This window comes from Alligator sinensis, unplaced genomic scaffold (assembly GCF_000455745.1).
Source record: "Alligator sinensis unplaced genomic scaffold, ASM45574v1 scaffold131_1, whole genome shotgun sequence".
NCBI lineage: Eukaryota > Metazoa > Chordata > Crocodylia > Alligatoridae > Alligator > Alligator sinensis.
The window spans coordinates 4841086-4855207 of record NW_005841830.1 but is presented as its reverse complement, the minus strand read 5'-3'; the positions used below and the strand labels follow the sequence as shown (position 1 = coordinate 4855207).

Sequence of the window (14122 nt, the reverse complement as noted above, 5' to 3'; positions counted from 1 at the left end):
AAAAAAATTGGCCATTTTTCGCACTGTAAATCCAGCAACACTGCTGCCATCTATGGCTGACACACCAGATCTTGTACATGACTGCCTGCAAACATTGGAAGCTGTTTATTCTTCAAGGCCAAATCTGAGAGACAAACAATTGATAAAAGAGTTTCAAGCAAAGAAGGGGGAGCACGGGTGGCTGGTAGCAAGGGATGGCCGCATTATCATCCCAGCTGCCTGGGTTCATGTGGTAGTAAAGAGCACTCATCATGGTACCCACTACGGACCCAGGGCCCTGGTAAGATGGATCAGTTACTATGTAACTAGAGTGGGATTAAGAGAGGCTGCCAAGGAGGTATCAGAGACATGTGAGGTCTGCCAGAGAAATAACCCATAAGGAGGGAGAAGAAAAACTTCAGGACATCAGAGAATAGGCAATGGGCCAGGAGAAGAATAGCAGGTGGATTTTACTGAGTTGCCCCGGCAACAAGAGATAAAATATCTCCTTGTCTTTGTGGACACTTTCTCTAATTGGGTTGAGTGCTTCCCATGTCGGACTGCCCAGGCCCGGGAGGTAGTCAAGACACTCCTACGAGAAATCATACCTCGCTTCGGACTTCCAAAAGGAATAGGGTCAGACAATGGCCCACATTTCATTGCACAAATTACTCAGAAGGTTTCTGAGTTCCTGGGAATCAGCTGGCATTTACACACCCCTTGGAGACCTCAGTCCAGTGGAAAGGTGGAACGTATGAATCAGACCTTAAAAAGACACCTTGCAAAGATTTGCCAAGAAGCTCGACTCAAATGGCCAGAGGCCCTACCCTTGGCCCTGTTACGAGTAAGGGTCGCACCACATTCTAAATTGGGATTAAGCCCGTTTGAAATAATGTATGGTAAGCCTTACCCTCTGAGTCTGCCCATGGGTACTGAACAACAGTTACATGTTTTAGGAGAGGGAATGATTAGAGAATATGTATGGTCCTTGGTTTCTGTTTTGTCTTCCATCCATCAGCAGGTACGGGACGTGCTGCAGACACAGGACCAGTATCCTGCCCTGGGAAATCGATTATTACCTGGGAGTTACGTCCTTGTGAAAGATTGGAACGAGGAACCACTTCGAGCCAGATGGAAAGGCCCATATAGGGTACTTCTAACGACCCCGACGGCCGCAAAGCTCGAAGGAATCAAGACTTGGATACATTCCAGTCGCCTAAAGCCGGTGGCTGGACCAGAACAAGAAGGAATCCCTGCAGACTCCGGGACCGGAGACAGAGAACAGTGGAAGGTGGAGCCAATAAGAGACTTGAAATTCCTATTCAAAAGAAAGGAACTTTGAATAATTTGACAATCTTTGATTAAGTTTTATAAGCCTTATTATGAAATTGTTCAAGGTTTTATTGTGGGGCACCCTGATCTGTCCACTCCTACTTATAGGAGGGGAAACCCTTTTACAACAAAAATTTGACCCTCAGGAAAATGTCTGGATTTATCTGGCCCGGGAAATTTTAAATAGAACGGACTTCTGCTTAGCGGGAGGGATCAATGCTCACCTGGTTTTTACCTCATGCTTAATCGCAGTACCAACCCCTTTAAAAATTTTACAAAATTATCCTATGCTGAAGAATGTAGAGAAGAAAAGTACATATCAGAATATATATAAGTGGGGGACTATTGTAAAAGAGAAGAATAGAGACATGTTTTCCGTACGGGTTCAGGCAACAGCTAATGCTTCTGAATGTTTCCTAATAGTTAATTGTACTAATAATTGCTTCAAATTGAACCAAGGTAGAAGAATCCTTTGTAACAAGACCAATCAAATATCCTATGTATACACGCATACCATCCTTCCTCGAGGATGGTTTCTGGCCTGCGGGAGAATGATATATTCATACCTTCCAGCAAATGCTACTGGGGGACCATGCACCATTGCCCGGGTAACTGCAGCTCTCCCGAGGAAATCTGACCTAATGCACACTGAACAAACCCCTCTTGGTGGGAGGTTTAAACGAGCATACACTGCTCTCACGGCTGATTGTGATGAGAATGATTCCCCCGGACTATTATCTAAGGCAGAATACATAGCATTAGCTGCATCTATGGTGGGGGTTCCGGGTCTTGCTGTAAGTAATAGCAGAAATCTTAATGCAGTGGCCTGTGTTTTAGCAAAAGGACTAAATGCTACATCCTGAGCGCTCTCAGCCCTGAATGCTGAACAAAAACAATTAAGGGACTCTGTCTTAGAGAATAGAGCCGCTATTGATTATCTCTTGTTACGACACAATCTTGGATGTGAAACTTTAAAAGGAATGTGCTGTTTCAACCTCACTGATAATTCTGTACTAATTGAAGACAAAATTGGTGCCTTACAACGATTGGCACAGACGTTGAAAGAATCATCTGGCTTAGACTTGTCCTGGTTAACTTCCTGGCTTCCCAATTTTGGATGGTTGAAACGGTTATTTAGTATGGTTGTTTTATTTTGTGTTACAGGGATTATTGCCTGTTGCTGTATACAATGTTTACCTATCTTCTTATCTATCTCCAGGCCTAAGGTGAATCAAATGATTTTACAAATGATTTGTTTTGTTTTTTTTCTTTTTTTCTTTCCTTCCATTAAAAGTTTTAGTAGCAATGGCTAAGATTTTTGCCATGGATTTACCCTCAACACCCTCAGTGTTATTGTCAGGTTTGACCTAGAAACCACTACACATAGCCCAAGCAAAAGTCTCTGTTATGTAACTAATGCCCATCTGCAATGATAAGGAGGAGACAGTCTTAGATAAAGGAGGCTTGAAAACAAAAGCAGAATCAGAGGACTAGGGCAAAGAGCTGATTTGAATATTGAGAATCACACCCCTGGGTGGGGAGAAAGTATGCTAATGAAACATACATGTATGGAAATGAGATACATAGCTAAAACACAGGTATAGAGACATGCTCAGTAAAGAACTCCTTGCGTCACTCCCTTATAACCAATTAGCAAACAAGAATGCTTATGAAGGTCCAATACTCCTGTATAAAAGATGCTTAGAATTAAGAATCGGTGTGCTTGTTACGTGAAATTATTCCGCTTGCACCTTGTATTGCTAGCAATAAATCTTTATACTTTCACCCCTGGTATCTTTATTGGCTTTTGCATACCGGGCACGATCCCAGACTTGAGCTGGGGCTCAACACAGTGAGTAAGCTGCAGCTCTGGAATGAGTCTGGAATTGTGAACCATCTCCTTATTTTGGTGTGTACTTTTTAGACACAATGCACCCTTTGATAGGCTCAAGGCACCCCTCAGAAAATGCCAGCTTAGTTTTCACTTGATTTTTGGCTACAGAGAAATAATAGAGCAATTCTTCTATTACAAAGAACTCAGGTAGACCACAACTCAGAATGTCTTGGACACTGTGGATGCCTATTTGAAATCTCTAGGTTTATCAAGAGATAAATCTCTAGGTTTATATTGGAAATCATGGGCGTCTATACACGTGCAGTGAGGCTGTTCCAATATGCTGTAATTATAGCATGTCAGGGCAGACTCCACTCATCAAGTCTGCCAGAGCATGGTAATTATCATGCTCCAGCAGATTCCAGGGTCACGTGTATCAGCGTCCCCACGCTGAAAAATGATGGCAGGGGTGCTCCAACTAAAGTTTGTTCAACAAGCTTTAGTTAAAGTGCCCCCATTGCCATTTTTCAGCATGGAGACGCTAATACACGTGACCCTGGAATTTGGACGCTTTAATTAGAGCCACTTTAAATTAACCCCCCTCCCCTTCACAGAGCCACTTTAATTAAGGCCGCTTTCGGAGCCGCTCTAAGTACCTCCCTCTCACTCGCCTCCCAGAACATGTGTATAAATGACCCATGTTTGCATACCTAAAAGGGCTAAGTGTGGTACTCCACAACACCCCTGAAAGGATCTCGAAGCACCCTGGCTGAGAATCATTGTTCTAACCCAAGAAACAGCTGGCCCACAAGTAGGAAAAACTGATCTGTCTGTTTGACTTAGTCCATCAGTGCTGAGTCATGAAACAGAGAGAAGAGGCTGTGTTATGGCCAACACATAGGAACGATCCTGGCTACTTCCATTCCTGTCTATGCCAGAGACTTTGCCACGTACACTCTTGCTTCATTTTCCTCTTCAGCAAAATAGGGACACAAGACCTCCTTCCTGGGAGTGCTAGGAAGCTAAAATTGTTCATAAAGCAATTTGCAATTCTCCATTGGGAGTACCATCATGTATAACTGGGCCCACAGAAATCAGAACAATGTGTTTACGTAGCTTGCAAGGCAAGAAAAAATAGATTGATCATGATGCCCAAAAAGGTACAGTGAGCATCTGGGTATTTAAAAAAAAAAAAAGTTTTTACTTAAGAAATATTGCAACTGGAAGTCTGTTGTCTACAGGTCATATTTTTGAGTTTCATAACTATTAACTGAAGACTGTCTAGAGTTGTATTTATCCAATTACTCAAAAAGAAATATTAAAAAGGCTTTAGAAGCTGGAAAAACAAACTCGCTATTACTTCAGTCAACTAGTTTTGCGTGCATGGAATTTCTGATGTCATCCTACTCCTCTTCCAGGATAAATAGGGCAGAATAGACATGAATGTAAGAAACAAGCAGGAAGACAAAGTTCTTTCACCTCTGGACAACTTCAGGCAATAAAAGCCATAAATCCAAACTGAACTCAAATGGACAATGTAAAAGTTATTTTTATAAGTTCTAGAAAGACAAAGTAAACAAACCAAACATTAAGTCATTGCCCATGTTGTTTTCATTCATGTAATTTTTCTAGTTTCACAGCTAATAAGGACATTGTGGTATGTGCTAAGTTTTAAATGTTGCAGTTGATACTTGGCACAGTTGTTGGGCCTAGTTTTAGACATACAACTCATCTTGAAACTCAGGACCTGGCTCTGGTCATTTCTGTTGTCACAAATCCCATGAATTAACAGACTAGCATATAAAACCAGTTTTTCGGCCTGTTGTCTCTTTCTGAGAAAACTGCTCAAAGCTCTACAAGAACCCAATAAGTACTATTAGTTGCTTTATCTATACATAGCCATAGCTTTCATCTGACTTATTACTGATGAGTTGTGACTACTAAGTAGTATTTGTAGAACTACTTAAATGTTTACTTGAAGTTTAAATGTAAATAATTTTCTTTAAACTGTTACTTTGTTTTATGGTTTATGCTGTTAAATTATTGCAAAACAGCCATGCTTTGATGTGTTCAGGATAGAATATAATGTTACTTTCTACAGTGACTGCATCATGCTTCAAGTGGCAACTGCTTCAGTTTTTTGGTTTTTGTTTGTTTTTTTATTGCTTGCATAACCCATTATACAAATTTGTCAAAATAAGTAGCTATTACAAGAAGATTCGACACAGCTTTCTTTGCACAAACATTTAAACACAGGAAACATTTTTTTACAAATGAATTTTTTGCTTATAAGAATATTTTTATACAGAAAATAGATTTTTGTACACTTTACAGAAATGTGCTAGCATTTACATTTTTTTACTCACAAACTTGATGGTCTGATGCAATTTAGGTTTTAAACTATACTTAACGGTATGTCAAAGCAGCAACTCATCGCTTCTCTCTCGTATTTAAATCTGCCCAAGTTAAAGTATTGAGCCAAAACATAGAAAATATCCTTAAGACTATTTTAGTTGGCAGACATTTCAAGTATCGTAAAACTCTTCAAAGTGTTAGCACTGAAATACTTGGTATTCTTCTAAAAAAATAATACTCTAAGTTTGAGTGTTAAGGTATAGCAATAAAAACCTTAACAAGGCAGCGTTTTTTGTTTTATTTCTATTATACTATTATGCTGGGTAATACTGTAGGAACCCAATTGAATAGAGCCATCATATGCTACAGTTCTCTGATACTGTGAACTTCAAAATGAGATTTCAGAAACTACTATAGTAAATGCTATGCAGCATTAATAAAACATATAAACGTAATAAAAATACTTCCTTTTTCTTAAAAAGACCGGTTGTCATACAGAAAAAACCCAGTAAAGTACTACATTATAAAAAAAGGAAGAGTGCAGCTACAGGAACATGTTAGTACGTGGCAAACTGAGTTGTGAACTTACAGACCTTTGCCACTTCATGGTAAATAAAAGATAGCTTTCCCCTTGATGCAAGTTGGGTAAACATGCATATACACAGATACTGTCAGCATGAAGTGCTGCAAGTTCACATCCTAACTTAGCTCACAGTCACTTGTTCAGGTAGCTATACCCTAGATCTACGACATGGGAAGAAATTGAAAAAAGATGTATGTAAACATATGGGTAAGCCAGAAAATACATACATTTAAAAATATTTTATTTCTGCAAAGATAGTATTGAAGTCCATAGGGTATCATGTAAAGCTCAAGCCTAAACTGAACTGAACAATTTGGTTTTGTGTGACACCTGCTATGTTTCAAACGTCTGTACTGCTATGCAAGTTCTCTTTTGAAAGTTCTATCATCTTAATGTGGTTAGGAAGGATTTTTCTTCAGATGCACCACTGTACTCTTATGGTCACATTTTCCTGCTTTCTAGGAATTCTATAAATGAAAACAGAACTCTTAAATGCTAGAGAAAAATAGTCTAATCTCTCAATAGCCTTAAACTGCTTAGTATGTAAAAGTTTGTCAACTGAAACTAAAGTACACACAATCATTTTTAACATTTTATGCTTCAAGAATTAAGTGTCTACTTCTAGGCAAGTGTGGTACTCTGAGTTATGCAGTCTTCTTAACAAACAAACAAAATGAACAAACAAATGAACTAAGATGGAACAGATATACATCTTCCTACCACAACACTGCAGCATGGAGGGTGGTTTGTACAGTCAGTATTTCATCAGAGATGGTAATGAATCACATTATACTGGGTCACATTTAGAAGAAATTCAAAACACTTATTCCAGTGATTTTGCGAACTCAGCATAATCAATATATCCATCATTATTTTTATCATCATCTCTTAAGACATCATCTATTAGACTAATTAGCTCCTCTTCTTTCATTGCTTGAGTATGTTCACCATTTTCCTAGAAGGAAAAAAGAAAGAATTAAAATAGTGTTTCTCAATTTGATAGGACATTGGAAAAAAACATGCTACAATCTAAGCCAAAGCAAAACAAAGTCCTTGTTCCTTCAATTCCCTGAACACCTTTATCTTTTTCTTCTCCTTTCCCCACAGACAACCATACCAATAAGGAAAGCTCATCACTGACATGTTTATACTTACTAAAAAAAGGGCTATAAAAACATTTTACTTGAGATAAAGGAATTGTCAACATGAAAATGTTCAATGTTACTAGGCAAAGGAGATGTTGATAGCTATATGGAAAAATCCACGCTTTTAATCACACAATCTGAACAGAAATAAGAAGTGGAGATAGGAAAAACACAAAATGTCAAGTCTAATAGTGTAGGGACTAATTCTGTTCCCTAACTACATCTAAGGAGCCTTGCACCTGGCTGAGGTGCTTTAACAAAGCACATACTAATACTTCTACCATTCTCCAAAATGAGTCCTATTTAACTTAGGAAGAAGGGTTTTACTCAAGGGCCTGAGATTTATTAAAGGCATTTGAGTCCTTACCTGATTATTCATTGTCCTACATTTAAGTAGTCACTTATACAGGAGGCAAAGCTAAAGGATCAGAGCCCAGATACCTGACTTCTGTATCCCTTCTCCCCCCTCAAAAAAGTCCAATCCCCTGAGGTATAGTTTATATTCTTGGTTAAAGGACAAACAAATTAAATCAGCACATAGTACAGAAAGAGGAGCTAGTCAAGGTGACACACAGTTAAGCTGGAACTTTATCTATGTACTGTATGAAGTATATTTCCAAGAGTGAGAAACAGTTCCAAACTAGTTATAGGCTGATTACACTACAGTATGTTATTACTGTTTATAGTCACAATAATATGCTTAACATAACACTTAGAGAAACAAAACAAAGCAGCTTATTTACAAAGAACAGGATATTGTTTCCTGCTTTCAGAGGAGCTTTTGCTATAGCTGAACACAAGAAGTCTTTGTTACTCTGAATTACATTTAATAATCCTTCTCAAATTAAACACCTTAATATTGTCTTCCTGAGGTTTCTCACTTCCAATTCTGGGTTAAAAAAAAAAGAGAGAATACAACTTCCTCTCCAACCCAGGGTAAAATTATAAATAAGACAGCCCTACACCTGTCCCTTTAAAACTCAGCACTAGAAGTGCTGAGATTAAAGCCCTTATACCTGCAATTTTCTTCCAGCTTGCATGGCCATAGCAATGGCAGTCTGAAGTTGAAAGAAGTAGTGATTGAATTTGGAGCAGTATTGAATCAGGAGCTATTTATTAAGTTTCCTTTTCCACAGCAGCACCGCAACATTCCAGCCACAGAACCAGTAGTTCTCCTTTCCACGCCTACACACAATGCTCTTCTTTTCTGCAGAGCCATCATACATAGCCTCCAAGGTCACATATAGCCTAGCAAGCCATACAGAAGTTTAAACAAGGATAGGCAGACAAGGTTCCTTGGGCTTAACTTAACAGTTATTAAGCAACTATTCTCCAACTATTTGGGTTGGTCTAATAAAAGATATCAAATTTGCCCAAGGAACCTTGTCTGCCTATGTCCTTAGACCAACACAGCTACAACCTACACCCCTGAAACAAGGATAGGGCATTTCTGGGGCCCTGCTTGCAAAGCAATGGATATAGTTTGACTGAATTAGTATTTCTATAAATCAAAACAAAAACTGATTCATCTGAGTACATGCTAGATGCACATTCTGTCTGATGCTACTTTGGGGAAGTCAATGTTTCCAAACAACGTGCTACTGTAAATACTGCTCACCTGTTTATGTACATGAGATATAGCAGTAGCAAGTTCTAATCCATCAAGCAAATTATTGCCATCGTAATCATGCATTTTGAAGTAATGGAGCTGTAGCTCTTGTGGGGACATCTCGGACTCTGGTTTGTCAATTACACCTTCTAAGTGTTCCATAATATGACTGAAAAGAAATAAGTTAAGCAGTTAATATTTAATGGCCTGTTTATATTCACTATGTTATTTGATCAGGGAGCAAGTCAAACACAGGGTGAGATTCCATGCTGTGTCTTTTGGAGGTCTGATACAAAATTTTAATCCAGTGGAAGGGTCTATGATAGCTTTAAGTCATCCTTGGATCCTCCCAGTCCTGTACATTCCAGGGCCCCTATTATAACAAAGGCAAGTTTCCAATTCAGCCTCTTCATAAGCAACCAAACTACTGCCCAGAATCTCCTTTCAGCTGTTTTTACAGCGCATGTGCTGAGGGAATCACCCCTTAGCTGAATATAGACATTATAACCATATCCAGACAAGCATGGCCATGTGGTATGTGATGCTGCAGACATGTCTGCATCGCTACATACCGAATATTCACCAGTTCTCCATGCTGTGGGAGGGGCGGGGGGAGGGTTGCCCCTGGATATCCAGGGGTCAAAGAAAACTGTGCAAAAACAAACAGAGCAGCATACACAGGGGCAGTCCGCACCACTCAAAACCAGAGCTTGGCCAGCCAGTCATGCTCCAGCTGCTGGCCAGACTTTGAGCAGCAGGATTACCGCTGCTGCAGCCCAGTGCTGGCCCCAGATACCCCTATCTCACCCAGGGTAACTTGCTACATGCCAGAGGGCACTTGGCACAGGCATCCCCTGGGGACAACTAGTGGCAGCATGAGGTGTCCCACTGCTAGTTGTTTCCAGGGACCCAAACGTCCATACTTGTGTGGACATGGTGTATGGGGCCCCTTTATACTACTCCAGCCCTTTTATCTTGCATAAAGAGGGGAGGAAGAAAGAGAGGGGAGGAGTCTTCTTTTATAAGTGTTCAGAATATAATTGTGTCTGACAGCAAAATCATTTTGGGGGACGATGGAGGTTAAAAATGTGTTCCAGCTAAGTGCCTCCAGAAATGGACCCATACTAAAGTTTTGCAGGAAATGTGTCTTGAAGTCCTATCTTTGATCCCACCAGAGCTGTCACCTGCAAGGCGAGCCCTGTTAGCAGGCGGTCTTTTGCAAATGGCCTCTTGAGTCTACCTGTACACATTTTAACTTGAGATTTCTCAGTCATTATGTGATACAAGTTTACATTTGCAGAATACATACTCTTTGTCTTGTACTAGGTTCTTATCAAGGCGAATATTTCCTTGATGATGGTCTTCTACATGATTGTCAGCTAAGGCAGAGATAAAGAGGAATACAGACACTAGGCAGTACAGTAAATATGTTCTAAAAATTCTTGAGGCCATCGTGATTGCCTAGCAAAAAGAGAAAAAAAGACAATCTCAGTAACATGGAATACATTTTCAATAAATTGCATATAAAGTGTGTTTAAAGATGCTTGTTAACAGAACAGCATACCCTTTACACACACACACACACGAATAACCACCTTCTATGATAACATCTATTTATATATTTTCTCCAGCTGAAAACACGAATGCAACTATCAAGAATTTTTTTCAAGTCGTATCTTATTCCAAATAAGAATACGTAGCCACTACGCCCTCCGAAGTCCAAACTTAGAACGACTTGCAAATTAACAAATGTTTTCTAATCAAATGGCCACTGTATCGTCACCCAAAATTCTATAGGTAAAGAAGCTTTATTTCTTTAACCTTAATCTGTGGTTCTTAGTCCAAACTAGACCTCCTTCCTCAAGGCTGAATGGGGAGATCACTTACTGTAAGTACACTGCAGGTACTAAAAGTTCTAAAAACAAAACAGCAGAAATGCTCAATTTAAGATGGACATTGACAGAAGTCAGATTCTTGAAACTAAAGATAAAGCTGAGATGACTGTTCAAATTCTGTTTAACTGCTTTAAAGAATCCTATTAATGAGTACGTCACTATAGCATTGTTTAGAGTCCATGCACAGATGTAATCTAAACATGTCAACTCTCCTGTGGATCTCTGTAAAGATAGTCACAATAAGAGCCTATTATTTCAAGAACGAAATAGTTATTTGATTGATTATCCAAATTACAAGAATTGTAAGTTGATAATTCCTGTAAATTGCATTATTCAGTCATATAACATGAAAATGGCATTAATTAAAGTACCCCAAACAATAAGTTCACCTACTAATATGCAAGAGACTAAAAACTCATCACTCAATGCACTTTTATTGTAGTTACTTTCATGGGCATGAAAGCGAGTTTGAAGAGCAGCTCTGCCTACCCCACCGAATTACTGGTAGCCAAGGAATTTGAATGCAAGACAAGTAGTGTTAACATCCCACTGCAGAATCTGGGGCCCTAGGGCCAGGAGGGGACATGACCATTGGTGGCACCGGTGAGACAGGGCTGTGCAACAGCCCTCCGTAGCCCTGAAGCCACCTGGCCTGCAGCCACTTGTGCACCACCACCACACCCTGGCCCATGGCCACTTGTCCCACTTCTACCACTCTGGTCCAGATCCAGCTCACAAGGAAACCCATAGGCAGGATTCAGGCCCAGGCACAAGGTAGGTTTATCACCCCTGTGATAAATATTGTAATAGAGATAATAACAATCATGGAATGTAATATAGCCAAGAGCAAAGCAAGTGCTAGTCAGCATTAACACAAATTACGAAAAAGCTACAAGAGTGAACAGCAGCATGGAACAACCTACCAAAGCAGGTAAGCCTAGAACAGCAGTACAAAGTAATAGGCAGACAAGGTTCCTTGGGTGAATTTGATATCTTTTATTAGACCAACCCAAATAGTTGGAGAGCAATTATTAACCAAGCTTTCGGGTTCAAAAACCCTTCGTCAGGCTAAGGAAGTTTCAGCAGTTGGCGTGTGCTCTTCCTGGATGGAATGAAAAGTCCTTAGACCAACACGGCTACAACCTAAACCCGTACAAAGTAATACACACTCTTCCTTCCCTACTCTCCTCCCCCCAAAATTAAACAGTCCCCTGCTTCTCATTAGCATTTGTTGGACAAAAGGGTTGATGTTACTTTTGGCTGTGGCTGCAGGTCACGTAGCATATTCTAGAAAAGGAACCACCAGTAGCCTTGATAAACCTGTGGGCCGCTGCCAAGGCAGTACATAGAGTTTGCATAACCTGTGAAAATATTCACAGGTTATGCAAGTGTTTCAAGAAAAACACTTGCATAAGGCAAGTGTTTCAAGAAAAAAATCTCATTAGGAAACTTTAAACACTACGCTTGTTCACTGAAAAGTTAAAAAAAACCAACCCCCCCCAACAAAAAAACAACATTCCTTAGGACAGCTTCTCTGGGTAAGTAAGAAATGATGCCACTCTCATAGTGCTCAGTATACTGTGTACGGTAGTAGATCCACTAGCAAGGTGCATTTAGACTAAGCAAGTTGTGTATTAGAGAGGCAGGACATTTCGAGGCTTTGATGGGAACTTCTGCATGGCACATTTCGATCCGAGACTGAACAGATGACCTAGGGCTTATCTATGTGTCAAAGTTGCATGAACTTTATACCGATTACGACCAGTATAGCTTCCCTATGACTGCCCCACTCCCGTCTCTCTCCCCCTTTCCCTTCTGCCTTTGTATTCATATAGTCTCTTTCTGCCCTTACCTGCTGCTCCCTGTACCTCCTTTCACAGCAGCTGAAGTCAGCTCTAGCTCACAAGCTTGCGATGCAAATATTTATCCATCAGTACCTATATTGACAGACACAGACAGGCAGACATAGCTATACCTACAGATACGCAGATCTTGCCAAACAGACAGATGTACCTATACATATGGATCTGTAGGTCTTGAAAAACAGACGGACAGATGGACATATCTATACCTACGGACATGTAGACATATCTATACCTATGGATATGTGGATCTTGATAGACAAATGGACAGATGTACCTATACCTACAGATACGTGGATCTTGACAGACAGAAAGACAGTCATATCTATACCTATAGATACGCAGATCTTGAAAAACAGATGGACGGACAGACAGATGTACCTATGCCTATGGATACACAGATCTCAATAGACAGACAGGCGTACCTATACCTACAGATATGTAGGTCTTGACAGACAGATGCACCTATATCTACAGCTACGTAGATCTTGGAAAAACAGACAGGTGGACAGACACAGATATCCATACCTACAGATATATTGATCTTGATAGACAAACAGATAGATATACCTATACCTACAGATATGTGGATCTTGATAGACAGAAAGACAACCATAGACATATATATACCTGTGGATACACAGATCTCGACAGACAGATGGACAGATGCACCTATATCTACAGCTACACAGATCCTGGAACAACATACATGTGGACAGACAGATCTCGATAGACAAACAGATGGACAGACAGACGTACCTATACCTAAGGATATGTGGATCTCGATACACAGACAGATGCACTTATCCCTACGGATCCATGGAGCTTGAGAAGCAGATGGACGGACAGATGTACCTAGACCTACGGATAGACAGACCCACCTAGTCCTATGGATGCGTGGATCTTGATGGACGGACTCTTACACACCAGGTACAGGCAGGCAGACATACAGTACCCACCTGTCCCTACAGATCCGTGGCTACCGCTAGACCGACACCGCAGTACCTACGGAGACGCAGACACAGGCGGCCAGACAGACAGATCCCTACCTGCCCCCGCGCCGAGCCACCGCCTCCCACGTGCTCCGCCAACCGACACTGCTGGGGCCGAGGGACAGTGACGTAGAACCCCCCTCCCCCAACCGCTCTCACCGCTGCACAGCCGCTGCACTGCCCCTGCCGCGGACTCCGGGCACCGAGCAGGCGTGGGCGGATCTGGCCTGGCTCGGCCACCATCTCCAGCCCCACCTCTGACCCGACGCATGCGCGTGTCGCGCTGCCAGCCCCCATCCTGCCTATTGGCTTTTCCTAGCCCAGGCCGGGCCACGTCACAGTAACTTAGACCTCCACGTGGAACCGCACCTGAATGGACACATCGCCCCGGCCCGCGGCCCCTCCCCTCCCCTCCCCTGAAGGTTCGGCAGTGGCAAGCGCCCGGCGCCGTTAGCCGCGCCCCTTGCGGAACCAGGGGGTGGGGCGGGGCGGGGCTTGGGCGTGAGGTTGTGCCCAAGAGGCTCTGGTCCTGGGTG

General features: G+C 41.3%; 1 protein-coding gene across 8 annotated transcripts; it reads right to left on the bottom strand.

The window, feature by feature from the left end:
- Positions 1-5289: 5289 nt before the first annotated feature.
- MCFD2 (multiple coagulation factor deficiency 2) lies at positions 5290-13982 on the bottom strand. Of its 8 annotated transcripts, XM_025203848.1 has the most exons (6): positions 13746-13973; positions 13354-13455; positions 12585-12669; positions 10147-10298; positions 8847-9006; positions 5290-7038 (listed from the first exon to the last, which is right to left on the bottom strand). In XM_025203848.1, the coding sequence occupies exons 4-6, from the start codon at positions 10287-10289 to the stop codon at positions 6907-6909; spliced, it is 435 nt and encodes a 144-aa protein (XP_025059633.1). In that variant the 5' UTR covers positions 10290-10298; positions 12585-12669; positions 13354-13455; positions 13746-13973; the 3' UTR covers positions 5290-6906. The 8 variants fall into 8 exon arrangements, with proteins under 8 accessions (XP_025059633.1, XP_025059790.1, XP_006014791.1 ...); XM_025204005.1 differs by lacking the exon at positions 12585-12669; XM_006014729.3 differs by lacking the exon at positions 13354-13455.
- Between the last annotated feature and the right edge of the window lie 140 nt (positions 13983-14122).

Excerpts from the sequence above, each read along its gene's own strand:
- MCFD2 (XM_006014730.3), bottom strand. The coding sequence starts at position 13,883 with ATGGGGGCTGGCAGCGCGACACGCGCATGCGTCGGGTCAGAGGTGGGG. Across the intron at positions 9,007-10,146 it reads AACCTAGTACAAGACAAAGA|TCATATTATGGAACACTTAG; the intron begins GTATGTATTCTG and ends ATTTCTTTTCAG. Across the intron at positions 7,039-8,846 it reads TATCTCATGTACATAAACAG|GAAAATGGTGAACATACTCA; the intron begins GTGAGCAGTATT and ends TTTTCCTTCTAG.